The 23,947-nt window shown below is 39.8% G+C and overlaps 8 protein-coding genes and 1 long non-coding RNA gene across 11 annotated transcripts; 3 read left to right on the top strand and 6 right to left on the bottom strand.

The window, feature by feature from the left end:
• Position 1: 1 nt before the first annotated feature.
• LOC143216885 (uncharacterized) lies at positions 2 to 6,513 on the bottom strand. Of its 2 annotated transcripts, XR_013010665.1 has the most exons (6): positions 5,994 to 6,114; positions 5,568 to 5,699; positions 5,138 to 5,267; positions 4,805 to 4,882; positions 4,597 to 4,727; positions 2 to 4,185 (listed from the first exon to the last, which is right to left on the bottom strand). It is a non-coding gene; the product is annotated as an uncharacterized LOC143216885 (long non-coding RNA). The 2 variants fall into 2 exon arrangements; XR_013010666.1 differs by lacking the exons at positions 2 to 4,185; positions 4,597 to 4,727 and adding an exon at positions 6,377 to 6,513.
• A 420-nt stretch (positions 6,514 to 6,933) lies between these two features.
• On the top strand, positions 6,934 to 8,837 carry Alc (5'-AMP-activated protein kinase subunit beta-1). The gene is made up of 5 exons (XM_076439997.1): positions 6,934 to 7,138; positions 7,294 to 7,504; positions 7,847 to 8,125; positions 8,197 to 8,427; positions 8,498 to 8,837. Exons 2-5 carry the CDS (start codon positions 7,310 to 7,312, stop codon positions 8,642 to 8,644), a joined length of 852 nt encoding a protein of 283 aa, XP_076296112.1. The 5' UTR covers positions 6,934 to 7,138; positions 7,294 to 7,309; the 3' UTR covers positions 8,645 to 8,837.
• A 71-nt stretch (positions 8,838 to 8,908) lies between these two features.
• LOC143216703 (pancreatic triacylglycerol lipase) lies at positions 8,909 to 10,591 on the bottom strand. The gene is made up of 5 exons (XM_076439994.1): positions 10,359 to 10,591; positions 9,898 to 10,046; positions 9,649 to 9,825; positions 9,305 to 9,580; positions 8,909 to 9,147 (listed from the first exon to the last, which is right to left on the bottom strand). The coding sequence occupies exons 1-5, from the start codon at positions 10,589 to 10,591 to the stop codon at positions 8,909 to 8,911; spliced, it is 1,074 nt and encodes a 357-aa protein (XP_076296109.1).
• Positions 10,592 to 11,211: 620 nt separating this feature from the next.
• LOC143216702 (F-box only protein 22-like) lies at positions 11,212 to 13,645 on the bottom strand. Its single transcript, XM_076439993.1, has 5 exons — positions 12,893 to 13,645; positions 12,328 to 12,521; positions 11,893 to 12,229; positions 11,423 to 11,808; positions 11,212 to 11,350 (listed from the first exon to the last, which is right to left on the bottom strand). Exons 1-5 carry the CDS (start codon positions 13,066 to 13,068, stop codon positions 11,280 to 11,282), a joined length of 1,164 nt encoding a protein of 387 aa, XP_076296108.1. The 5' UTR covers positions 13,069 to 13,645; the 3' UTR covers positions 11,212 to 11,279.
• LOC143217187 (uncharacterized) lies at positions 13,494 to 15,172 on the bottom strand. Its single transcript, XM_076441117.1, has 3 exons — positions 14,671 to 15,172; positions 13,980 to 14,037; positions 13,494 to 13,506 (listed from the first exon to the last, which is right to left on the bottom strand). The coding sequence occupies exons 1-3, from the start codon at positions 15,170 to 15,172 to the stop codon at positions 13,494 to 13,496; spliced, it is 573 nt and encodes a 190-aa protein (XP_076297232.1).
• Positions 15,173 to 15,233: 61 nt separating this feature from the next.
• LOC143216706 (uncharacterized) lies at positions 15,234 to 16,493 on the bottom strand. Its single transcript, XM_076439998.1, has 2 exons — positions 16,149 to 16,493; positions 15,234 to 15,975 (listed from the first exon to the last, which is right to left on the bottom strand). The coding sequence occupies exons 1-2, from the start codon at positions 16,203 to 16,205 to the stop codon at positions 15,241 to 15,243; spliced, it is 792 nt and encodes a 263-aa protein (XP_076296113.1). The 5' UTR covers positions 16,206 to 16,493; the 3' UTR covers positions 15,234 to 15,240.
• Positions 16,493 to 19,316, top strand: LOC143216698 (uncharacterized). Of its 2 annotated transcripts, none has more exons than XM_076439990.1 (3): positions 16,493 to 16,831; positions 16,986 to 17,076; positions 17,228 to 19,316. In XM_076439990.1, the coding sequence occupies exons 1-3, from the start codon at positions 16,761 to 16,763 to the stop codon at positions 19,307 to 19,309; spliced, it is 2,244 nt and encodes a 747-aa protein (XP_076296105.1). In that variant the 5' UTR covers positions 16,493 to 16,760; the 3' UTR covers positions 19,310 to 19,316. The 2 variants fall into 2 exon arrangements, with proteins under 2 accessions (XP_076296105.1, XP_076296104.1); XM_076439989.1 differs by having other exon boundaries at positions 16,909 to 17,076.
• Positions 19,317 to 20,361: 1,045 nt separating this feature from the next.
• Positions 20,362 to 22,322, top strand: LOC143216700 (sphingosine-1-phosphate phosphatase 2). The gene is made up of 4 exons (XM_076439992.1): positions 20,362 to 20,812; positions 20,883 to 21,084; positions 21,174 to 21,398; positions 21,462 to 22,322. The coding sequence occupies exons 1-4, from the start codon at positions 20,362 to 20,364 to the stop codon at positions 21,877 to 21,879; spliced, it is 1,296 nt and encodes a 431-aa protein (XP_076296107.1). The 3' UTR covers positions 21,880 to 22,322.
• On the bottom strand, positions 21,173 to 23,788 carry Pih1d1 (PIH1 domain containing 1). Its single transcript, XM_076439995.1, has 7 exons — positions 23,576 to 23,788; positions 23,440 to 23,512; positions 23,192 to 23,374; positions 22,957 to 23,129; positions 22,663 to 22,887; positions 22,451 to 22,594; positions 21,173 to 22,380 (listed from the first exon to the last, which is right to left on the bottom strand). Exons 1-7 carry the CDS (start codon positions 23,636 to 23,638, stop codon positions 22,330 to 22,332), a joined length of 912 nt encoding a protein of 303 aa, XP_076296110.1. The 5' UTR covers positions 23,639 to 23,788; the 3' UTR covers positions 21,173 to 22,329.
• Between the last annotated feature and the right edge of the window lie 159 nt (positions 23,789 to 23,947).

Here is a 23,947-nt window from a genome sequence, read left to right as displayed (position 1 = left end):
CAAAAAAATAATTTATTCACACACTACACTATTACACCATTTACAATGCTAATATATATGTGTACACTATTCAGATATAATACACTACTAAAATACATATATTATATACACAACAACTAAAATACTATAAATAACTATAAATGTTTTTTATGAAGTTTTATACGTAGCAATGCAGATTTGAAATGCTTGACACGACTGATTTCAACAAACACAAAGCCGAAACTGAACTCTGGCATCAGTTTTCTTAAGAACCAACACGATATTTTGAAATAAATGACGGTCTACGGACAACGGAATACATACAATGTAAGGAAAGTCTGCAATGCGGTGACTGAAAAATTTTATTTTCAGTAATTGTCGTCTTATCTATGTATTGTAATTATAGTGCCAATGAACACTCGAGATTCTTCCGAGTAAAATAAGTCCAAACACAATATAAACGGGACTATTTTTATTGACTTAAATACATAATTAAAATAGTTTGCTCCATATTAAATCGATATAATGTATTATATCTGAATAGTGTACACATATATATTAGCATTGTAAATAGTGTAATAGTGTAGTGTGTGAATAAATTATTTTTTTGTTACAAAAGGTATTTTTTGTATTAAATATACTATAAACGAGAGACTAACATTAAAAAATACATAAAATAATTTATACAGAATAAATATACTAATAAATAATAAATAACAATAATATAACATTTAATAAAATATTACATTTAAGTAAGCTGACATAATTGCGCGCTTATAGCCACGCGCCGTTTCACCGCAGCGCGCCGCGCCGTATCCCGACGAACGACCGCGCTAGTGGGAGAGCACCACTGGCGTCAACACATGTCGGGCGAAGATATTTTGCTTTCTGGTTCGGTAAAAACGTCGACCATGCAAACTTCACAGGGGGGTTTCTCAAGATAAAAGTCTGCTCTTTCGCGTGGTATAGTTCAATTTTTCGCTGGACCCTTATTTTTTGAGATAAATTCGAAAATATCCGCAAAAATTGGTGCAAAAGTGGTGCATCTCCGTCTTTAATCATTGTTTAAACATGTTTAAACAATCATAATGTATTAATATTGGATATCACTGTATTCGGGAAAGTCTACAGAATCTTTTGCTGTAAACAAAAATTCAATATCTTTTATAATAACATCGCAATATTTGTTTAAAGTTGAAAAATATGTCTTTTTTTAAAACTCCATTTTCTCAAAAACTGGACGTATAGGGAAAAAATTAAAACCAGATTCGGAATCAGCGCAAAAAACTCTATAAGAAGGACCCAACAGTATATTGAAATCAAATTTGGTGTTGGACAGTGTAATTAAATCTGATCTTCTAGAGAGATGCGTTTTCCAATATGCGTTTACTTTAATCCCGCCTTAAAACAACGCGTTGGTACTTTCCGCGACACTAAAGCAATCGCGACAACAAATTCTCGCAACGCTAATTCGCTAATTCGTCCTATTAATTCATTCGCGGCATGCATTATAAATGGCAAAGTCTACTAGTGGAGAGAGGACCGGTTCCTCCACTATTCCTCTTTGCCATTGTCAAAAACGGTAATTAAGCAAATCCTAGTCTAATCGAAATGAAGTAGAGGCGAGGCAAGATAGCTAGCGACTGGGTTTCCAAGCCCATAGGATCAACCCCGGATCCAAACGCAATGACACCATCCACCTGCCTGGACGTCGTAACGCCAGGACAGATGCGCCCCTACGCTCAAAACGTTATTCCAACTGGCGAGTATACACTCCACGAGCTGGCCGCTTTGAGTATAGACCGAAGTCTAGTAACGCTGACTTTATTAGCCAGAGATGGTGCCACGCGGTCATGTGCTGCGAGGTCACCCCTACTTGAAGAGTAGGTGCGGACCTCCACTAATCTCGTCCCAGACATTCTCTACTTCAATTTCGATTTCCACAAATACTACGCTAATTCAACCCGTTATTATTCTCTCGCAACTCTAATCGAAATCGCGGATGCCTACACCACACCCGGCAGCCGTTTCGACTGCGACCACTTCTTCAGTGGTTCGTTGCAGCTGGAGCATGGGCGGCTGAAATGTCGAAAGACTCAAATACAAACGCGATCCTTTTGCTGCGCAACGCTAATTCAACGAACAGAGAGAATTAAACTTTTATAAAATTGTTATATTATATCCTAAATATTTCTTCAAGCAAAAATAAAAGTGAAATGTAATTAGAATCGCGTCTATTTCATTCGCAACGCTAAAATTAAACAATCTATATTAAAATGTATGAAAATCGCGAATATTTCCGCGACACTAACTTCGATCTCTGTTCACAATCGACTAATGTAATACCCGTAGTTTCTTTCGCAACGCTATTTCAATCGCGGACGTGCCCATCTCCGCTGATCGTTGGGGCGGCGAGGCCTGCCCATGTGTACAACTAACTACTTCTACTACTACTACTTCTACAGACAAGTACAGTGATAAGGTAGGAATAAATGAAATGACTTCGCATCCGAAGATGCGAGGCCATTGTAGTTGCCCTCTTGAGCGACAGTTTGTCGGGGCCACTTCGGCATATAGCCTCTTCTTTTTCTTCGGCGGTCCGCCAAACAACTGAAACCCTAAACATGCTCGCAGTGAAACGATCGACGACTTCCGAAACGGATCACAAGTTTCGAGAGAAGCCGATCGTTCCGCTGGTGCGATCGAGCAGGTACGCAACGTTTCGAGACCCTAATCCGCGCGCGTTCGCGTCCGCGTCCGCGAAAGCTACACGAGCAGGAAGAATCGAGCACGAAGCATCAATTCGAACGTCATGCCTCGTTCGATTTAGCTTCGAGACGAAACTTCCAGCTCTTCCGGTGACTGACTACCGCGCGAATCGCGGCCTACCCGAAAAAGAAAACGGTAGCCAGCCCCGGCCCCTACCTACTTAGAACGAACAGTCACAACAAGAAGGTAAGCTACCTACCCTACCTAGCCCTATATTTAAAAAATGGCAAAACAGACAAGCTTCCCAACACATTCACAACACGATCTCCACACAGACGCTAGGGTGCAACAGCCTAACACCTAGAGAGAACGTCCCGGGACGCCCCCGACACCCTAACGTTCGAATCACAAGCACGCTCTAATGTACGTACCAGTTTTCCTGAAATCGACTGACAATGGCAGTGGTCATTGCGAAATAAATCAATAAATCAAAATAACAACTGAATTGACACAGAATTAAATTACGTGTAATTTTGAATGTTACACGTTGTTTTTAATGAATTGAGAAAACTACTACATATATTCCAAAGATCCATGTAGCATGTCACAGATCAACAGGAATATGTGCTACTGAATCTAGTTTAAAAAAGCGACGCAATTCCACTGCCTATCAACACACACACACAAGTGGAAAATGCGTCGTGCACGATACACTAACCATTGTCAGTCGCCACACATGTGATTAGAACAATATTCCATGTGCTCGTTGCTTTCACCCTCCCAGGTAGCGCCTGGGCACGCGAGAGGATTCGAGCAACGAACAGGGAATCTCAATATTCTGAAAATCCTAACTAAAAAAATCTGTTAGATTTCATACGGGCTAATGTTCTCGCATTTTTGAAAAATGGCTCTACTCTGAATTTAAAATTTAATGTTAATTTTACAAATTGAATATTTAATTAGAGAAAACGGCAATGGAATTTTGCCGTCGAATAAAAAGAGACTGAAATGACTGATGATAGTTTATCAATATATTTGAAAACCCTCGGACGATCCTTTCGACACAGCAAAGTTTCGAAATAATGAAAAGAGTACTCTACTAAATGTAAAGTAATCGTCAGAGGTTAATTAATTAAGTAATTTTGCTTTGTCTAAAGAATCGATCCGTCGCGAATCGTCTTTTTGTACGTGGTATCTAATCTAATGATTCTGAGCAATTCAAAATATAATTTTCAAATACAAACGATTATATCAATTATATAAAGTGACTCTAATAATTGTGTTCCAGACTATGAAATTGTTGATTTACCTAAACAAAAACATGACGTACAAAAAGACCCTACCTAGCTAGGAAACAAATTACTCCCGCGGGAACGCCTAGCGTTCTCACGGTCACTGTACTCGTCTAAATTGTCTACGAAAGAAGTAGAATAATAAAAAAGACAGTTGTTTATTTACTTACTACTTGCTGGGAGGATGAGAAGCTGCGTTAGAGCCCTGAAATCAAAAAATAAAACAAAAACCTATTAAAATCGATTCGTGCTATTTCATTGGTATATAAAAACAATTTAATTTAAATGCTATTTAACAGTAGAACTACCGAGCACTAAACACGATTGACATACATATTAATGACAAAATTGCATTTATTTAGATTTCGTTTTAGTTTTGTTTAAATAATGTGCTTCAGTAGAGAAGTCCCCTAAAAAAATTTCTCAGAAATCATATTTATAGTTTTAATATTTCTAAAAGAACAAATCAGGAACTTTTTACTCGTTCGCTAGTAGTTCTATTGTTAAATGATTTTCGAAATAGAAAGTGTAGGATGCACAAACGAATTTTTCATTAACACTTTGAAAGGAAATGTTCTGTAATAAAGATTAATTGTAAAAATGTCTTGGTACTCACATTCTCTCCCCCTTGTAGTCAACACGACACGTTGCTCTCGATCTCAATATCGATGTCGTCTTTGATCGTCGAGGTAGGCAGCATTAGGCAGCATTAGACAACAAGTTCAAAATATTTTATACCCTAGGGCTCTGTAACAGAGAATAAATCCATTTAATCTCAATAGGAATCAAATAATTAAAGTCGAATATTTATTAATTGTACTTACGCTCACGTCTTCTCCTGCTTGAAGAAAGCACCGAGTATCATCGAGACTCATTAATTTCAGTCGATCAACAGTCAGAAACTAAATAAGAATTAATAATAAATAAATAATTCAAGTTGAATATATCAAATCAAAATTAATTTTAACGGACATTAAATAAAATCGATATCTATCGCACGACACGAATTCAGATACAAATGATCGTCGTAACACAAAAGTAAATCTGAATTCATAAGAAATTAATGATTCAAATTGTTTATTTATTAATTTTTCATTAATGATATGTATAAAGATGTTTGATAACATAGTATAATTTGAAATATAATTTGTACTCACGCTCTCGTCCTCTCCTGCTTCAAGAAAGTCCGCCATGATGCTGTCACGCTTTCGATTATCGAAAGCAACGTGAATTATCGATCTGGGCAATGAATGGTCCTTCGATCGATGGATTTTTTTCCCGCGGTATCTGTAACAGAAATAGCAAATTCATTGATTGCAATTGAGACATACAGACAGAAACTAAATCAGGATTAATTATAAATAGACAATTCAATTTGAATAGAAAATCATAACGGAAATCAAACTAATTCGATTTCAATGTGACGACACGAATTCAGATACAAATGATCGTCGTAACACAAGAGTAAATCCGAATTAATAGGAAATTAATAATTCAAACGGATTATTTATTAATTTTTCATTGATTACATGTATAAATATGTTCAATAACACAGTATAATTTGAAATATGTATAATTTGTACTCACGCTCTCGTCCTCTCCTGCTTCAACAAAGAACGCCATGAAGCTGTCACGCTTTCGATTATCGAAAGCAACATGAAGTATCGATCTGGGAAATGAATATGGTCCTTCGATCGATGGATTTTTTTCCCGCGGTATCTGTAACAGAAATAGCAAATTCATTGATTGCAATTGACAAACAGGCAGCAACTAAATCAGGATTAATTATAAATAGACAATTCAATTTGAATAGAAAATCATAACGGAAATCAAACTAATTCGATTTCAATGTGACGACACGAATTCAGATACAAATGGTCGTCGTAACACAAGAGTAAATCCGAGTTAATAGGAAATTAATCATTCAAATGGATTATTTATTAATTTTTCATTAATGACATGTATAAAGATGTTCAATAACACAGTATAATTTGAAATATAATTTGCACTCACGCTCACGTCCTCTCCTGCTTCAAGAAAGTCCGCCATGATGGTACGTCACGATTCGATTCTCGGAAGCATCGATCTCGGTACCAAAATGCACTTTCAAACGTTGATCCTTTTCCCGCGGAATCTGTAACAGAAAGAACAAATTCATTCGTTACTAATTGACAAACAGTCAGAAACGAAATCAGAATTAATAGTAAATAAACAATTCAATTTGAATGGAGAATCAAAATTAATGTGAATCAAGATTAAATAAACTTGACTTCTATACAAGGAAACGAATGTAAATAGGGTTGGTCGTCACGACACAAGAGTAAATTATCGCGAGTAGGCAACACGATTCGAGAATAAATTTAAATCAATGAAAATTAGATAAGGTTAAACTTTACCTCTAAAAACCAGAAATTGTTGCCTCTTTCTTATGTAATCCTGTAGATTTTGGCGAAAAAATGCCAAAAATCTACGCTTCACAATCCGCAGCGGTCAGTGGTTCAAAATGCTTGTTTGATAGATAGAAATTCCCGAGTTCTTGTGATGCCACCTAGCGGCACCGCTCGGTAACCGCCGTGCGACCGTTATTATATTCAAACATGGCGGGCACTCTTACCCGGCAAGAACATTTGAAATTTACCCACTCTAAACCACGCATAATTTTTTAATCAGTGATCCCCTAGGATTGAAACTTGGATTTTTGGCATAATAAAGAGGCCAGAATTTCTGGTTTCCGGAGATGCATAGGAGCTGCAAATAATTCGCTTGAAGACAGTATTAACTTCAATAAAAATTCAAATACCATGAGCAGAGCCATGAGGCAGGCAGTCTGTGCCGTAGTAAGGCGTGATAGGACATTTCCAACAGTATCGGTATTACAGACAGCAAAGTGCATAATTTTCGAAGGCGCACATTTTCCGTTGCATTCGATGATAATTTTCATCGGCTTCGCGGGTAAGTAGATTCTAAACGGATCGGCCATTTTTCGTCGGATCTTGAATAGAATCTGTGGTCTTATCACTCGGTTTTCGACATTTTCATTTTCCGTCGTAGTTGATTTGCGATTTCCGAGTGACGCACAGTGAAACACGAAAAACATCAATGAAAAGGAAATAGCCGCTGACAATATCAACTTGAAACTTGGTCACCGTTCGTGCTAGGTGAGCGAAGTCATTTTTTCTTTTTCTTGCGAAATCTTGCATTGTCGTAAACAAATCCAGGGTGGTGGGGGATACGGATGCACTTTGCTGCATATTATTTGGATGACTTATGCGTGACATTCTGGCCGTGACATTTATTTTTCTCTCGACGACAGGTACCACGAGCTGATAATGGGTAACGCGGGTAGTAATCACCCGGTTGGTCATCATCACGGCAGTTCTTCGAGTAGAGACCATCGTCATACCAAAGACCATCCTCCGCCGTCGCCAGGGAAAGAAGGCCAAGCTTTCGTTTTTGATAAGAAGCCAAGTCAGAAATTAGTTTTCCAATCGTCCCACGAGGATGAGGAACCTTATTTTGCTAAAGTATGATGTCGCATGGAATATCACTTTGTGTAAACAAGCTACTGAGCTTAATAACTAGACTGCGGATCTTTATACAAAATAATAACTTTCTATCTGAATCGCAAGAAACTGGGATGAAATAAAAATTTAATTTCTTTCTTAATACATTTAATAGGTTAAAAATATTGTACCTTTAAATTCTTCTAATGTTTTTGCTGCTTTATATTACACCTACTCATTTTTTACATAAACGCATATAATCCGCAGTCTATTAATAACAGAGCAAATTTCATTTTAATATAAGTTAAGAACAGGAGAAATGCGATCTGTAGTTGGATAACATGATATTCTTTCTATGGACAGACTGGTGGACAACACAACGGAGATGACTTTGGCCCACAACGCCCACGTTCTAATACAGTGTCCGAAGGAACCAAAGTCGCGGACAGCAAAGTATTGCCTACAGTCTTCAAATGGGAGGGAGGTGGCAAACAGGTTTACATTAGCGGAACATTCACCGGATGGAAAACATTGCCCATGGTAAAAAGTCATGGGGATTTCGTAACGATTATCGATTTACCAGAAGGGGAGCATCAGTACAAGTTCTATGTTGACGGTGAATGGAGACATGACCCAGATATAGTATGTTTTTCCTATTATGTTTGATGTTATAATATCGATTAAAGTGACTTCTATCTTTGTACTTCTCACAGAAAATTGTTGACAATGGGATGGGCTCCAAGAACAATCTTGTATCTGTAAAGAAATCAGACTTCGAAGTATTTCAAGCGCTTGCGAAAGACAGCGAAGGTATTATCAGTAGCGCTCAAACAGTGTATGGTCAAGAAGTTCCTCCCCATAAACCATGGGAAAAAATAACTGGTCCGCCTATATTACCACCTCATCTGCTACAAGTTATTCTGAACAAAGATACTCCTTTATCCGTAAGTAAACGAGTGAAGTGTGCGCAAAGGATGTCATTACTTTTGGAACTATTTGATATTATTATTTCAGTGTGAGCCAACTCTCTTGCCAGAGCCAAATCACGTTATGTTAAATCATTTGTACGCCTTAAGTATCAAAGACAGCGTAATGGTTCTATCCGCCACGCACCGTTATCGCAAAAAATACGTTACAACTCTGCTTTACAAACCAATCTAAGCGTTTAAATCATTCCCAAAGCTATCGGCGATTGTTAGTTACATCGAACGAGTACATACGTATTTTGTAGGTAAGGTAAGAGTGTCGAGCGTTTTAAGAAGATCAAATATTTGGAAGCTGATTGAGTACGAGACAATTTTATCCGAGATGTATAATACTGTAACTATTATTTATTAAAACGAGATATTTTACATTAGACGTCTTCCAGATAATACGAGTCATTCTTGTATCTACACGAATCGAACTCGTAACACGTCTGGAACTTTAAACCGTGTTATCAGTTATCTCCTCCTGGTAGGCGTAAGGTGGATCCGCTCTTGTCCTGAGATAATATGTCCCGGTAGTCGTTAAATCCACGTGTTCTCCCATCAACGTAGTCTCGGAATGACTGCAATTGCCGCTTACAAATTGATCCCACGTGTTGCATTTCTTCGCGAGGAATATCGTTTTGGGATCAATGCTCTCCGTGAAGTATACATAGGACCGGCCATGACTGCATGCCTCTGCAAGATGTAAAGATACAGTGATCCCGTGATCTCAGCGCGACGGAGCTTTGCGATCTGTCACAGCACAGAATCGGCTTAGATCGCGGGATAACTGTACAAGTAAACGAATACGTGGAGTTCTCTAAAAAGTACATGGTCTATCGGGATACATTACCTACGACTTCAGGTATACAGCAACAACCGGGCTGAATAGCTGTTCCACCGTTAGGATAAAAATCTACGCTGCCCAAAGGTTGCAAGTACCCCAAGACCCCGCCGCAGGAATGAATAACATCAACGAACGACGCATCCGTGGAATCCAGCCGAGTTTTATCGGTGGTGAGCAAATGGAATCCTGGTAGCGCAGGATCCAAACCAGTTATCCTACCCAAGTGTCCAGATTTCAATGAACTTCCCGTGTTCCCGGCGACGTGCGCACCAAGAGAATGCCCTTAGAATTACAAGCCAAGTGAGAGCAAGTACAAAATCCTAATAGTAGCGCCCCAAAATGATACGTACCAAGAAAATGAATGTTTTCAGTTTTCAGACCTGTTTCTGCGCCTAGGAAATCAATGAATTCAGCAGCCGTTCTTCCTACCGTTTCCGTGTTGCGCATCGGCCCAAGATAAAACGTGCTCGCGGCCAGCGGCTGCCAATCGACCATAATCACGTTGTAGTCGTCGTAATGTAGATACGCTGTGGATCACAAGAATACGATTTGTTCACGAGGTAGCGATTTTAGAAACATTTCTGAAAATTTCCACCTACTGTTTTTCATGTCGACGAGACCGGCGCTCATCGAGCTCGATTTCCATCCGTGAGTTATGAACTTTGTTATCCGCGATGGATTGAACGTGGACTTGCTCAGCCCCACGGTGTCGTTCGTATATAACTGGGTGCCGTTTACTGGGCCAGTCCTTGAAACGCAAGATATCACACGTCAAACGTTTTGTGCTCATCAGTGATCATTAGACTGTGGATCTTTATGTAAGATAAAAATTACGAGAAATTCATAAAATCCGCAGTCTAGTGATTATTTCGATTTTTATGGTGGAATTAAAAAAGGAGAAGCGGAGAATGATTATAGCCTAATGATAAGAGAGATGACTATAGGGCAGCGATTTCCAAACTGGGAGGCGCGGAAATTTTAATCGAAATGTAATTTTCACAACGTAACGTAATAATCAGAGCAGTTTGTATTTTTAATTGAAAATATCCTGAAATATTACCGAGTGTAGAGGTAGTAGGAGACCTGAGACTCGTCAAAGATGCCCCGCGTGTCCGTCTCCGTCTCTTTTAGGACCGCCACCTGCGGCTTTCCATTTCCATCGGGCATGAAGATCCAGTCTTCTCCGTATCCATCGTACTTTTGTTGTAAGCCACTGTTCCACGATCGTCCAACCGCGAGATCATACAAACTGACGAACAAAACCGCGAGGCACACGATCCTACTTAAAATCATAATGGCAACCGCGACAAGCTAGAACGTTGTGAAGCCGAGGAGCGATTCGTAGGAAAGTAATTACGGCCGACTAGAAATTTCGTTGCGGTAATGTCGACGGGATCCTATCAGCCGTCTTAATTGGTTAGCGAAGACCGCAGGGTTGAAAGCTTCTTATAAACACCGAGAATATCATGATGGACGTTACCGGACCCTCTCACGGCCCAGTTTCTTTCGGTTTATCTCCGCCACGATATCGTATGTGCGGAAATACTATCAAGTGGTTGCTCGCCGGTGCCTTAAACATTGTAATCGTATTCAAAGAGGTGCAGGTTTTTGACCAATTAACTGTCGGGTTACACCGGATATATTTTCCTATCGCGCGAAACTAAATAGTAACGTGTATACTTTATTAAAGGGGTCCGTCGTTCCCTGTGCTGATAATCCCGCTTTCCCTTCAACTCGGACGGTTGTCGGACGACACGCAAGGAGACAACAAAACGAAGCAATTTTATATGAACATAGAATATATTATCACACATTGTTATACAACACACTTTTTACCGATTCACATTGGGATTGCAGAATTTATTCTTCCTAGCGATGCAATGTACGCTTCAGCGTACATTCGAATTAAATGACTTTAATCTATAATGTCCCCTGTACAAACGTGTTAGTAGAGAGCGAGTCACACATCGCTATGTGAAACTCAACCGTATGTGATTATTAAAAAGATCGCGGACTTCACGTTGAACCACTTTGCGTTTTTGTTAGATGGATCTGTAAAGATACGCCACATGGCATGAGTTAGTTTTACAGTTTTGTACAAACGTGGGAAAACAAATCACCCACCTTTGTATAATGTGTTCTTTCCAAATTCTCCATCGCCGAAGCAACCGACTAACGGTATCTCCGGGAAATATTTTTTGAAGATCGTAGACTCTACGTTGCACTCGTCGAACATGTATTCGCCGCGTGCGCAACACGCGAACATGAGTCCTATGGAATGCTTTTTTAAACGAACGCGATACCTGAACGATTTTATCCGCCGTTCCACGGCCTCCTTGGTCTTGTAACTTCTGCCAACTATTACTGACCAAGTGTCTACCGCTCCAGTCAGAGTAATACCGACGCAGAATGCAAATTCTCCGCACCTTTCGTTCTTACTATCCTTCGCATTACAAACTAACAAATCTTTTGCTATTCCTCCCCATACAGAGAGCTCGTCTGCAGTGTAACTAAATTCAACAGATGCAATGTATTTATATTTCGCCATTGTCCAGGGTTTGCAACACAAATACCAAACTCTCCGAGACCATTACCTTTTCCTCAACGAGTTGGACAGTTTCACTGCAAACCCTCGACCCCTCAAGTCACAGAACAGCAACAAGCATTTGGATTTATTAGAGTTCTTGTCCGGTGTGCTCAGTACTTTTTTGATCTCTTCGCTGTAGTTCTCCACAGACATGGATATATCATTCTTTGTCGCAGAATTATCACCAATCACAAATGTCTTAATCGTTACATCTGGTATATCGGGAAGAAACGTGCACACAATGTTCTCCACATTTCCTTCAATCTCTTTCTCGTTCAAGATGACCCCGTGAGTCCCCAACGTTATAGTATCACAATTCGGGGGTAGGACCTTACAGTGGCAATCTATAAAATATCGTCAATGAGAATTCAATGTAATTGAGCGTAATTTGCATTATTCAGAAACAAGTCTACCCAGTTAAGGTATAGCGGAAGCCAGGTACCTTGTTGACTGAACGGTACGGAATGTGCTGTGAAAAATAGTCCTAGCGCAGGCTTGATCTGCAATTTTTTGATACAATGCGTTTTAATGCGTTCCATACTCCATTTCTCATTGGCTAAAAGATCTTTGCAGTTCTGCATGAAGTAGGTAGGACCTCTGGTTCGGCGTTCGTCATTCGCTGCTTCCAGCCAGGATCTGGAATATGGAAGAAGGTACATGATTGAAGCAGGACTTCTTAGTTTATTCAGTTTTCTCTCGATATAAGACGACAATGTTTTCTTCGCAACAAGAATATTCTTCTTTTGAATGAAAGGATATCTACACGACCACTTTATGGTCTGCCGGACAATATTATGGGACCCATACATTCAAGAACAATGTCAAGGAAAATAAATAGGTACCCTCGTTCACAATATCGTCTCGTCTTATATCGAAAGAAAAGTGCATTTCGCACGAGCCAACTTTTCTCGGAGGGGGGAAGGGGTATGAAAAATGAACCATTTTGCCTCTGGTTTAACAAGCAAGTATATACACGGACGCATAAACGGTTTCGATCGAGTTCGCACCTGCAAACCATGGAGGCCGTCGACAGTTCCATTCCGTTCAGTTCTTTAAAAACAATTCTTAAAACGTCATAGGTTAAGGGTCCATTTGTCTGTTTCTTGTCAAGTTTCCCACTGTCCGAGGCGTCCGTTTTATCAGTGCCATTCTCCCGAGGCTTCTTCCGCGGTGACTCCTCCATTTAGGCGATCGTTCGAATTTGACAATTATCCGCCACGAGAGATTTTCGAACGATATATTATACTTATCACATGAACCTTTTCGGATAGTTGTCTTAGCGATTGCTGTCGCGTTATGTCTGCTTGTGTCACGGATAATCATTGTAAACAGACCGCCGCGCGTCGCTGCCACAGTGGTCCGGACAACCAATTTTGCTCTAGCTGTTCAGATTTTAGCAGTATATTTGGAAGTTTAATAACAATGTAGGTCGTTGGAATTGTTTTGACATCAGCTACAATATTATGAAGTCAAAAATACATATTGATCTTTGAAAATTAAAGGTGACTTGTTCTGTTGTAGAATGAACATTTATTAAAAAACATTCTATTGAAATCTGTAGACCGCTAAATGTTGATTAACTTTCGTTTAAAACGTTTTTCTGTCTCATTATCGGAACTGCCTGAAAAATCATATTCAGTTTTGAAATAAACAATACTCCATTCATACAATAATACATTTAGAAAGCAATATACGTTCGATAAACGTGAATATCCACTGAATAAGAATCTGCGCGACACTATTCCTAAAGGACTCATAATTCTAAATTTGAGGAATGCTCTTCATTTAAAAGAAAATATTTTCAGAAATGATGGATTCGGGAGGGTTCAGGAAAATTAGTAATTTTTTCGATCGAAATTAAATCGCATTCACACAAAATGTTCATTTTTAAATGCTTGTTCCAATTATAATTTTTATTAAATTCCATTAATATCGACATTTTCTACACTGCTAAACGATTAGAAAGTAATTATCATCATTTTTTACCAAATGAACTGCTAGATCGGCCGCCCGGACCACTGTGCGCTGTCTCAACTGGTTTTCCTTTTTCTGCAAATTTTCGGCTTTCCATTAAAATTATTACGGCTCCGTTACCCGACTAACGGCGGCGATAACGATAATGAAAGATTACAGTCTCGGAAAGCTAGAGCATCTGTGGAAATCGTCGAATTTCTACGATGAATCATTGAGTTTTCATAGAAACTCTAAAGTCTGTCCCAGGCAAGAACATACTTCCTTCGCGCAGCTAGACTGATCGCAGCGCCTTGCTGCGAGCCTCCGAGCTCCCACTCCACTACCCACTCCCCACTGTCTCGACGCGAGTCTTCATATACGCGGTGTACCGGAATGAAACGGGTTAGCATGGAATCGTAGAGAATAGAATAGTATACAGAATTATATAGAAAAGAAAATGTACAAGTGACAATTGAATTATACAGATACAGATAATATGAAATCGTGACTATTTACATTTATTGATATCTAAAAAAAATGTACAAGTGACAATTGAATTATACAGATACAGATAATACGAAATCGTGACTATTTACATTTATTGATATCTAAAAAAAATGTACAAATGACAAAATTGACTATTTACAAGCTATTTAAAACTATTTAGAAGCTATTTACAAGCTATTTAAAACTATTTAAAACTATTTAAAAGCTATTTACAAGTTATTTAAGACTATTTACAAGCTATTTAAAACTATTTAAAACTATTTACAAGCTATTTAAAACTATTTACAAGCTATTTAAAACTATTTACAAGCTATTTAATTACTACTTTGTCCGTCTGTGTCCGAGTCTTCCCCCTCAGACTCAGAAATCCAATCGTCCTGCTCATCAAAAACTGAGTCGATTGTCCGATCTAGTTGTCGAAATCTCTCCTCCTTCTTTACATGTGCAATGTAATTTTGCCAGTTTGTGGGGGACACGTTCTCCACGGCATCGTTTACAAGATCACGGACCTTCTCCAATTGAAATGTCGTGTTTCTTGTCCTAATATAATGTTTTACTTGTGCCCACGCGAGCTCAATTGGATTTAGCTCGCAGTGGTAAGGGGGAAGGCGCAATACTAATTTGTCATGCTCTTTTGCACATTCATCCACAGCATAGATTTTGCCCGGCTGCCTATATTTTTCGGCGATGTCTAATAACTGCGTCTTTACGAGATCCGCGTTAATCGTTTCCCCCTTACCCTGCAGCCACTCCACAATTCTGGCTTTCTTCCAGATTACTTTTGGATGTGGCTCCTTTACCACGCTATGGTAAGGAGCGTTATCCATAACTATTACTGCCCTATCTCTCAGCGTGGGCAAAATTTTCTTGAACCAGTCCAAGAACGTGTCCCCGTTCATCTCATTGTGGTAGTCGGCAGTATTTTTTTCGATTCGAAGCAGAGGAGGCCCCCAGGTAAAAACCCGTCCTCTGACCCGATATGAAGGATAATGAGCCGCTTTCCTTTGTTAGCGGGAGCAGGTAAGCCGGTCGACAGCCGCCTTTCTTCGGCGTTCCTTGGGGAAGTGACCGTAGTATCTACCCATAATTTATTGACAACATCCCCGCAGTTGTACCATGTTTCGTCCAGGTAATAAATTGGACGCCCTTCCTCGCGCAGTTCCCTGATATTCTTGATATAGTTCTGCCGCCAGCTGACAATGTGCTGTTTATCTATCAGCGCGCTGTTCCGCTTCCTTTTAATGAAACGGAATTCCATCCCCTTCAGCAGGCGGTGTAAACTCGATCGGCTGAACGACGGGAGTTCCTCGTCATCATTCACCGCCTGCAATATTTTATCGAGGTTCGGCACCTCGCGCCGTACCCAAAAGTCGTGGACCTTTCTTCTGATGGCCAAAATATCCGCTTCCAAGGTTTTCTCCAAAATACTGCAACAACGCCTCTTCATATTCGGCGACGAAACAGCGCCTGTACTTTTGTACTCCGCTATCGCATATTTTACAGTACATATTCCAATCCCCGTCGTCTTCGTCAGGGATTCAATAATCGCCTTGTAGGAGATCCCAGCGTTTTCCTGTTTCAGTTTTTTATACAGGTTGATTATCATCTCCTTCTGCCCAGATAAAACGTACTAAAAACAGAAAAAAAATTGAAATAAAGATTTTTAATTCATTAAAGAACAGCTAAAGAAACGTCTTATTTACATTGTCATGCATTTTACAAAATTACGGATATCGAAGATTCGAAATTCGAATTCAAATATATAATCGAAATGCATTATTAATATGTAGAATGCGTATGTACCTTTCCTCTCGGATTCCGCTTCTGTGGAGATACACCTGATGGCTCTCCTTGGTCCATTTTCTTTCACTAATAAACACTTTAAAGAAAAGCGCGGAAAAACTAGCGAAACAAACGTGGTAAAATAGCGAGGGCGGTGATGCGCAGCGATGCGTGTAACACAGGACACCTGGTATAACGCGAGTGAGGCAGTTTGCAGTTTGCAGCGCTGCATCGCGTGGCGTCGCTTCAGTGCCACTGCGCGCATGCGTTGTGCATTGGGAGTACTACCAATCAGGGCGAACCTGCGCAGCGAACGACGTAAACTGGTCATTCGCGAAGTATGTTCTTGCCTGGGACAGACTTTACCAGAGACGCTAATGGCCTTCCGCGAGCGAAAGAAACAAGGCTCGCGTAATGGTGAACGCCGCAGCAGCGTATCTGAACGATGACATCACGTTGACAATCGTGGAAAGTTCGAAAGTCGAATCCGCTTTTGATCGAACGATCGTTTTCACTCCGACCCGATGGAGATCGAAAGCAAAGACAGAGTTCTGCCCGATGATACTGGCGATCTTTGCCGCGTTTGTCTTACAGCGAATCTAAATAACCAATACATTTTTGACGCTACTCGAAATGATTCGAATACCACGGACACGGACACGTCGAACTTCTCTGATAAATTTCGCTTGTGCAGCGGCGTGGAGGTCAGTTCTGCATTTAATCTTTCCCATCTTCTCGACCATCTTCCGTTGCTTTACCATTAATAGTATGTCCTAATTAGATGACAGAGAACGATGGTCTACCTGCCACTATCTGCATGCAATGTACGATTAAAGTAAATCAAGCGTATGAATTAAGGATACAATGTCAACGATCGGATACATGGCTGAGGGAACTCTGTGGCAAATTGACAACAATATACAACGGCAATCGGTTGAGGGCTACCAAGGTGAGCATTTAAATGTTAACTCTTTAACTAGTGGTGCATTGTAAGACTAAACCAGTCAGTCAGAAAATCCTTTAGCTAGAAGTAATGATAACGTGGGAAAGAATTAACACTTGGCGAATGTAATCGCTACTATTTTCTTTTTCTTTGCCAGGATCAGTGCTGCCAGACAGATTACACCTTCAACTCTAGTTTTGTGAAAATAGAGGCAGATATACCTTGTACAGTTGCTCAAGAGGAGTCTTTGGATTATAAAGATGCAGAAGCAATTAATGAATCCAACGAATCTATCGAGACCAATAGTCATCTAAGCAACGTTAGTATTAAAAGGATTCCAGCAGGATCTGAGAAGAGTTCAGTGGGCAGAGAAGCGTATAGAACACGAAGGACTACTATGTTCAAAAGGGTGACTTCTATGGAGAACTTAAGAAACCATAAAGAGAGGCAGAGGCAATACATAAAGAAGAACGCGAACGTTAAACGAGATATTGTAGAGAATGATCATTCAGATAACGTTAGGGATATGGTTTCTCAGAATCTTTACACCTGTTCAAAATGTTCTAGGTGTTACTCCAGTAAGAGGTCCCTGGACAGGCACATAGCGACGCACAATGAAAAAAAATTCACATGCGACAAATGTAGCAAACAATTTCTGCAACTGAATGATCTGATTAAGCATAATAAACTGCACAAAGTCAAGGAGAAAGCTAAGCCAGTATTATGTAGCATATGCAATAAGAGTTTTAAGAAAACCGACACTATGGTGAGGCATTTAAACATCCACAAAAGAGCGAATCCGAAAGAGGTTCTCTCGATCTTGAAAGAAATCAGGGACAAACGAAAATTCGAGAATATTAGCGAGGAGCCAGTTAATGAAACGAACGATGGTAGAAAAGAAATTAGAGAGACGTATGTAAATAACGAGAGTAGAGACACAGTTAAGAAGTACGCCTTAGATTCCGATATACTGAACGCAAGAATCGATGCCTTCGAAAACGCGGCATTTTACCGTTGCAAATACTGCGATAAATCTTGTTCCACGGACAAGTTGCTTCAGGATCATTTGCTGACTCACGCCGAGAAGAAATTCGTATGCAACGTTTGCAATATGAAATTCTTCCGGCTAGACAGACTGGAGAGTCACAAGAAGCGATACGGACACAACGAGGACGAGACAAGCTTGGAGATTCAAAAGCCTTCCGACGAAAAGTCGGCTATTAAACTAATCAACAGTTGGATACGAGAGGAGCTCGACTCGGACAACGAGGAGAAGGGTTTCCCTTGTAAAATATGCGGAAAGTCCTACGACACTAAGAGGTCCTTATCAAAGCACCAGCTGAACACGCACAACTCGAAGGATGAGGGATGCACGAGTTGCGGCGACAACTGCGCTTGCGAGGAGAAGGACAAGGACCAGCAGAAGGCGACCGAGATATTGAAGCCGTACCGCTGCGAGGAGTGCAACAAGTCCTTCGAGAAGGAAGTGAAGCTGCAGAGACACGCGAGGATTCACGAGCGCTCCAAAGAACCGGAGGATGCGAACTTCAAGCGATATTTATGCCACATATGCAGCAAGACGTTCCGACAGAACACAGGACTGATGTTCCACATGAGAACGCACACCGGCTACAAGCCACACGTGTGCAAGTACTGCGGCCGTGGATTCACGTCGAATTCGAACTGCATCAACCACGAGAGGACTCACACTGGGGACAGGCCATTCGTATGCCACTTTTGCAGCGCAGCTTTCGCCAAGTCGTGCACCCTTAAAGCACACATCACGACGCACACCGGGGAGGCTAACTACCATTGTAAAACCTGCGGGAAATCGTTTAGGAGGCTGAAATACTTGAAGGAGCACAGGTTCACGCACACCGGCGAGAAACCGTACGCCTGCAAGATCTGTGGCACAGCGTACAGCCACAATGGTAGCTTATTCGTGCACGAGAAAAAGTGCAGAGCACAGTATCAGAACGCCCAAAGCTATTGTCAATCGAAGACAGGTGTGACTCCCATAATCACCATTCTGCCCCAGAACCATCTCAACGAGATCATCGTCCCGTTGAACGTTCAAGACGGCAAAGCGTACGACATGCAGAGCATGAACTCGCCCACCATAGACAGCGTGAGCCCTGTGACCACACCGGACTTGCATGTTCACCCGAGTACTGATAACTCGGACGTCTCGCTGTCTGTAAAAAATTTTGCTCTTATCGGGCACGTGTTTCAATCGTAAGGGAATTGTAACTCTCGACGTGCAAGTGTTTCTGTGATAGCGAACGTGTCTTCGGCTGCTGAATGTACTTCGCAATTTTAAATCGAAATTAATAGCGACTCGGTAGAACATGCTATCGAATTAGCAAGTATCGTGTATTTTATTAGGTCATCCTTAGAGGTCATTCTCGACATTTTGGTACACTGTATTTTTATAGAAATTTCTCTCTACATACATATATGTTGTGTGATTCTAAATTTTTAGCCATTGTTTTATAATATAGACTCGTAGGATGACTTAATTGTTTTTTGTACATTGTAGGATGTGGGGGAGTGGGTCTATTTTATTGACTGTTTCGCTTGGATTCGCATAACACAGCAAGTAATAATGTGGAATGTTTCGAATATAACAAGCGTCGATCCTTATTTTACTTATTTTTTGTTTTTATTCGGAGGAACGTGAATTTTCGTTGTTCTTCTTGATCGACAGTAGTTTGGAACGCTACGATATCGCCACCTGTAAGTGTTCGGCTGATCTAAACCGTCGATTTCGTTGTAAAGCGACCATAAAGTGTGGTCGGCGGCGAGTCTCGCATCGAATCACATCGAATGCGGTGAGTCTAGCGCGCAACGCATAGCGTCTGTAATGTGACCATACGTGATTTAAGCAAGTGTTAATGACGTACTGTGGAATTCGCGACCCATTGTATTTTCAGATGATGTATGGGAAAATCGTCGATTCCACGGTCATCTGAGTCCTCTGTCAGGACGAGCGGCTTCGATTATTATTCGAAATTTTTTACCGGATTCAAATAAAGTTCTTAAAAGTGAATCATGAATAATCTACAAGTCAATTAGCATTCACGTGGACGATTTCTGTTGAACCGTGCACAAGCATATTTTATCCTTCTTCCATTTGTTTTTGTCGTAACCGTGAATACCATTACGATTTCTTGCGCGTCGGCTCTATGTATTTAACATATAGCCGCTTACCAGTAAATCGATAATGCTTCCGCGAATTGTCAGAAAAAATGTTACTCCAGCGATAAGAGTGGTGCACTATATGTAGAGAACATGTGGTCTGAAACTGTAGAGCATCTGAAGGATGCGCATTTGGTCGCGAAGATTCAAAAAGCGTTCGGGGTGAGGATACATCACAAAAGGGATTTGAAGGAGCATCGTTGCGAGGACAGCTCCGCGGAGGAGACGACGCGCGAAATCACCTCCGCAAAGTTTGAACAAGATTTGGACGATCGTGCGCGGAATTCTGCGGAATCCAGGAAAAATGGTCACGTCCCGAGGAGAAATGTCACCGCGTCGAACGACAAGCGAGAACACCCGCCGACGACCAGCAACAATTCGAATTACACCATAACGAATTACTTCTGGTATTATTTGTTCGTATTGGGGACGCAATTAGGCGACGAGATATTCTATTCCACGTTTATACCGTTTTGGTTTTGGAATATCGATGGAGCGGTCGGTAGACGAGTTGTCTTGGTGTGGGCCATTGTCATGACCACAGGTAACATTCATCAAATTTCTAGTAAAATATTTTCTATTCGAGTAAAACTACGAGAAATCTATTTATTTAGGCCAGATACTGAAAGACGTTATTTGCTGGCCAAGACCCGCATGCCCGCCAGCAGTTCGATTGCAAGCGAAATGGTCAGAAGAGTATGGCATGCCATCTACTCATGCCATGATTGGTATATCAATTCCTTTCAGTGTAGTATTATTTACAATGAATAGATATATTTATCCTTTTCCTATTGGCTGGACGATCGCTTTTCTTTGGTAAGTGATACACATTATGCTTGAATGGTGGGTGGGTTTATGAAGTCAATAATGGTTGTAAAGCATAGCTATCTTTCTTTCTTTAAAAGGTGTACGCTTGTGTGCATGAGCAGGCTCTATTTGGGCATGCACACAGTGTTAGACATTCTTGCAGGCTTAATATTAGCCGTCGCTTTAATGATACCATTGATACCGTTGGTGGACATGACAGATTATTATTTTGTTTCTAATGTTTGGGCTTTAGCAATGCTGATTGCTATGAGCATACTTGTTGTAGTGTATTATCCTACGAGCAACAGATGGACACCGACCAGGTAAGAAACGTGATTATGTCGACTATGTTGATGCAATTGTAATTTATTATATTTTTATTGCAGAGGTGACACAAGTATGGTGGTGTCCGTTACTACTGGAGTTCATGTAGGGGCATGGCTGAATTATAAGACTGGAGCAATGATCACTCCCACGCAAACACCACCGTATCATATTCTATGGCCTTCGAACGCGATGTTTGGTTGCTTGATACTTAGAACGATACTCGGTTTCTGTAGCATTCTTGCGACAAGAGCTGTGTGCAAATCTCTCAGCTATGGGACACTGTGTGCCATATTAAAAGTCAGTGCCAAGGACCTTATGAAAAGCGAGAATTCTTTGGAAAACAAGAGTAAAGTTCTTGTCGATCTAGTCTACAAATATCTAACTTGTTTCATGATAGGTGTAAATACAGTGTATCTCTTGCCAAACGTTTTTACTATGATCGGTATCGAAAGGCCAACGTTCTACACTGAAATTTAAACCAGTTGTGAATCTCAAAAGCTTATCGGAACGCTTTACCGTGCATATCTGAAATTTTATGCAAACTATGAAATGCAAACATTATCATCACATGTTTTACATTCCAATGCTAATGCTTGTGATATTGTTCTTATGTACAGAACACAATTGTACATAATACAAATTTGTTTTTATAATATTTGTTAGGTATTCTGTAATAGTGCTTATACCAAAAACGTATAAGTTGTGTTCCCCCGTAATTGTTAATTGTAGAGGTACAGTTCATAGTTTGTATTGTTTGTATACAGGTTTTTTCACTCGACTTCATACGCCTAACAGTAATCACGCACATTTCAAGTTTTATTGTTACAGAAAAGAAAAAAAATAGAAATAGCAGAAATCAGAGATCTTCCGTTTGTTTCGAAATATAATTAATGTTACAATAAAACTATTTACAAGATTAATCTTTATTTATTTAATACTGGGTGCATCACTTTCGACAGGCATGTCCAGCCTGAGTACCTGAAAACATTGTTGTTCCAACATGAAATCTTTTTAACATACAATGTGTTTCACAAATAATTACTCTTACCTTGAGATTTTTATCCAAACCGCATTTTACACTAGCTACGTCTATAATATAAGGAACTGAAAGGTCGTGTGTAAGTCCAGTTTTATCAACAGCAATTACAATACGATCTTCATTTACTAGCACCTCCACATCCTCTCTGTTAATCTGCAAAAAATAGAAAAATTCATTATTTTCTCAGATGTAGATGGTAAATGAAATTTTAATCACCTTACCCCTTTAGGCATTTCGAATAAGCCAATCAAATGTTTTGCAGGCCCTTCTAAAGGTTGTTTTAACAATATGTAATTCAACGTAGAAGAGTTTTCTATCTCAACAATTTTTTTCCTAGGAGTCTCTGTCGTAGAAGAGTTTATTTCCTCAATAAGTGGTTTTTTCGCTCGGGATTGAGATCTTGGTTCACGATTTTCGATTTTGTGTTGTTGTAATTTCCCCATGACCTGTAATTAACATACCATGAATTCTCCATTGATTTCATTCAGTCTCTTCTTATAGCGAAACAACAATACCTTACGATTCTTAAGGATCACATAGTCGTCCACGTTTAGAGTTCTATTGCTCTTCATCCCTACACCGTCTATTATAACTAATATCGTGAAATGTAGAAAATTTTTCTTCTGCTGGCATTTTTCAAAATATTTCACATTTAATGCGACATCATACGTTATACAGGGAGAGCCACCTGCGATATTAATCACGTTATACCCATAAAGAACATTTTTATCCTTTGGTTAATTTGTATACCTTTATCAGATTCAAGCCTTTCGCTGCCGATACTCAAAGGAATAAGAAAATCTTGACTTTCTTCCAATTGTATCTCGAAAAGCTTCGCATCCGATATATCTTCAGGTGCTGGTATTTTATCCGATGTGCATATATTTATAAAAATCTTCTCTCCTCCGTCTGTCTTTGTTTTTATACATATTCCTGGAAGATGATACAATCATTATCATTGTTATTATTATTTCTTTGCAATGTTTATGTATAGTTACCAGGGGTAGGCTGAATGATGAAAAAAGGTTTCGAATCGATTTGTTTCAATAAATTGGTCTGTGCTGCAATTTCCTAGCAAAAATTGAAATACATCAATTACGATAAAATATTTTAATCATTATTCTGTTTACTTACTGGTAACGTTAAATTTTTTGTTATTATTGAATCATTAACATCAAGAAAAGTTCTGTCGCTCATGGTGTGAAAATAATTTTATTTCACCGTTAGTCAATATATATTTTTTAATGGTTACTTGATGTTGAGGATAAATATGTATCTGATATGTATCACGTTGCAAATTGTAAATATACAAAACGTGTTTGCGTTTGCGCATAGATCGCGCTGTAGTCGTTAGTGACGTAATATCAGAGAGGATATATTTATACAGGGTATACTCTTACAAATACATATTCTCTTACGAGTTGTAAGATATTCTACCGTTTCCAGTTAAACGAAACACCCTGTATATATCCTCTCTGGTATTGGGGATTGATGTTAGCAATAAAA

The sequence above is a fragment of the Lasioglossum baleicum genome, chromosome 16 (genome assembly GCF_051020765.1).
Source record: "Lasioglossum baleicum chromosome 16, iyLasBale1, whole genome shotgun sequence".
Lineage (NCBI taxonomy): Eukaryota > Metazoa > Arthropoda > Insecta > Hymenoptera > Halictidae > Lasioglossum > Lasioglossum baleicum.
Note: the sequence above shows the minus strand (reverse complement) of the source record. Positions and strands in the feature narration are given on the sequence as shown.

Excerpts from the sequence above, each read along its gene's own strand:
- Alc (XM_076439997.1), top strand. The coding sequence starts at position 7,310 with ATGGGTAACGCGGGTAGTAATCACCCGGTTGGTCATCATCACGGCAGT. Across the intron at positions 7,505-7,846 it reads AGGAACCTTATTTTGCTAAA|ACTGGTGGACAACACAACGG; the intron begins GTATGATGTCGC and ends TTCTATGGACAG. Across the intron at positions 8,126-8,196 it reads GGAGACATGACCCAGATATA|AAAATTGTTGACAATGGGAT; the intron begins GTATGTTTTTCC and ends TACTTCTCACAG.
- LOC143216703 (XM_076439994.1), bottom strand. The coding sequence starts at position 10,591 with ATGATTTTAAGTAGGATCGTGTGCCTCGCGGTTTTGTTCGTCAGTTTG. Across the intron at positions 9,581-9,648 it reads TGAAAACATTCATTTTCTTG|GGCATTCTCTTGGTGCGCAC; the intron begins GTACGTATCATT and ends TGTAATTCTAAG. Across the intron at positions 9,148-9,304 it reads CTGTATACCTGAAGTCGTAG|AGGCATGCAGTCATGGCCGG; the intron begins GTAATGTATCCC and ends TACATCTTGCAG.
- LOC143216702 (XM_076439993.1), bottom strand. The coding sequence starts at position 13,068 with ATGGAGGAGTCACCGCGGAAGAAGCCTCGGGAGAATGGCACTGATAAA. Across the intron at positions 12,522-12,892 it reads ACGGCCTCCATGGTTTGCAG|ATCCTGGCTGGAAGCAGCGA; the intron begins GTGCGAACTCGA and ends TCCATATTCCAG. Across the intron at positions 12,230-12,327 it reads CGTACCGTTCAGTCAACAAG|ATTGCCACTGTAAGGTCCTA; the intron begins GTACCTGGCTTC and ends GATATTTTATAG.
- LOC143217187 (XM_076441117.1), bottom strand. The coding sequence starts at position 15,172 with ATGGATAACGCTCCTTACCATAGCGTGGTAAAGGAGCCACATCCAAAA. Across the intron at positions 14,038-14,670 it reads CTCGGACACAGACGGACAAA|ATGCTCTAGCTTTCCGAGAC; the intron begins GTAGTAATTAAA and ends CGATTTCCACAG.
- LOC143216706 (XM_076439998.1), bottom strand. The coding sequence starts at position 16,205 with ATGGACCAAGGAGAGCCATCAGGTGTATCTCCACAGAAGCGGAATCCG. Across the intron at positions 15,976-16,148 it reads AGCGGAATCCGAGAGGAAAG|TACGTTTTATCTGGGCAGAA; the intron begins GTACATACGCAT and ends TTCTGTTTTTAG.
- LOC143216698 (XM_076439989.1), top strand. The coding sequence starts at position 16,652 with ATGGAGATCGAAAGCAAAGACAGAGTTCTGCCCGATGATACTGGCGAT. Across the intron at positions 16,832-16,908 it reads GCTTGTGCAGCGGCGTGGAG|ATGACAGAGAACGATGGTCT; the intron begins GTCAGTTCTGCA and ends TGTCCTAATTAG. Across the intron at positions 17,077-17,227 it reads ATCGGTTGAGGGCTACCAAG|GATCAGTGCTGCCAGACAGA; the intron begins GTGAGCATTTAA and ends TTTCTTTGCCAG.
- LOC143216700 (XM_076439992.1), top strand. The coding sequence starts at position 20,362 with ATGTGGTCTGAAACTGTAGAGCATCTGAAGGATGCGCATTTGGTCGCG. Across the intron at positions 20,813-20,882 it reads GGCCATTGTCATGACCACAG|GCCAGATACTGAAAGACGTT; the intron begins GTAACATTCATC and ends CTATTTATTTAG. Across the intron at positions 21,085-21,173 it reads TGGACGATCGCTTTTCTTTG|GTGTACGCTTGTGTGCATGA; the intron begins GTAAGTGATACA and ends TTTCTTTAAAAG.
- Pih1d1 (XM_076439995.1), bottom strand. The coding sequence starts at position 23,638 with ATGAGCGACAGAACTTTTCTTGATGTTAATGATTCAATAATAACAAAA. Across the intron at positions 23,513-23,575 it reads CAAAAAATTTAACGTTACCA|GAAATTGCAGCACAGACCAA; the intron begins GTAAGTAAACAG and ends AATTTTTGCTAG. Across the intron at positions 23,375-23,439 it reads CATCATTCAGCCTACCCCTG|GAATATGTATAAAAACAAAG; the intron begins GTAACTATACAT and ends ATCATCTTCCAG.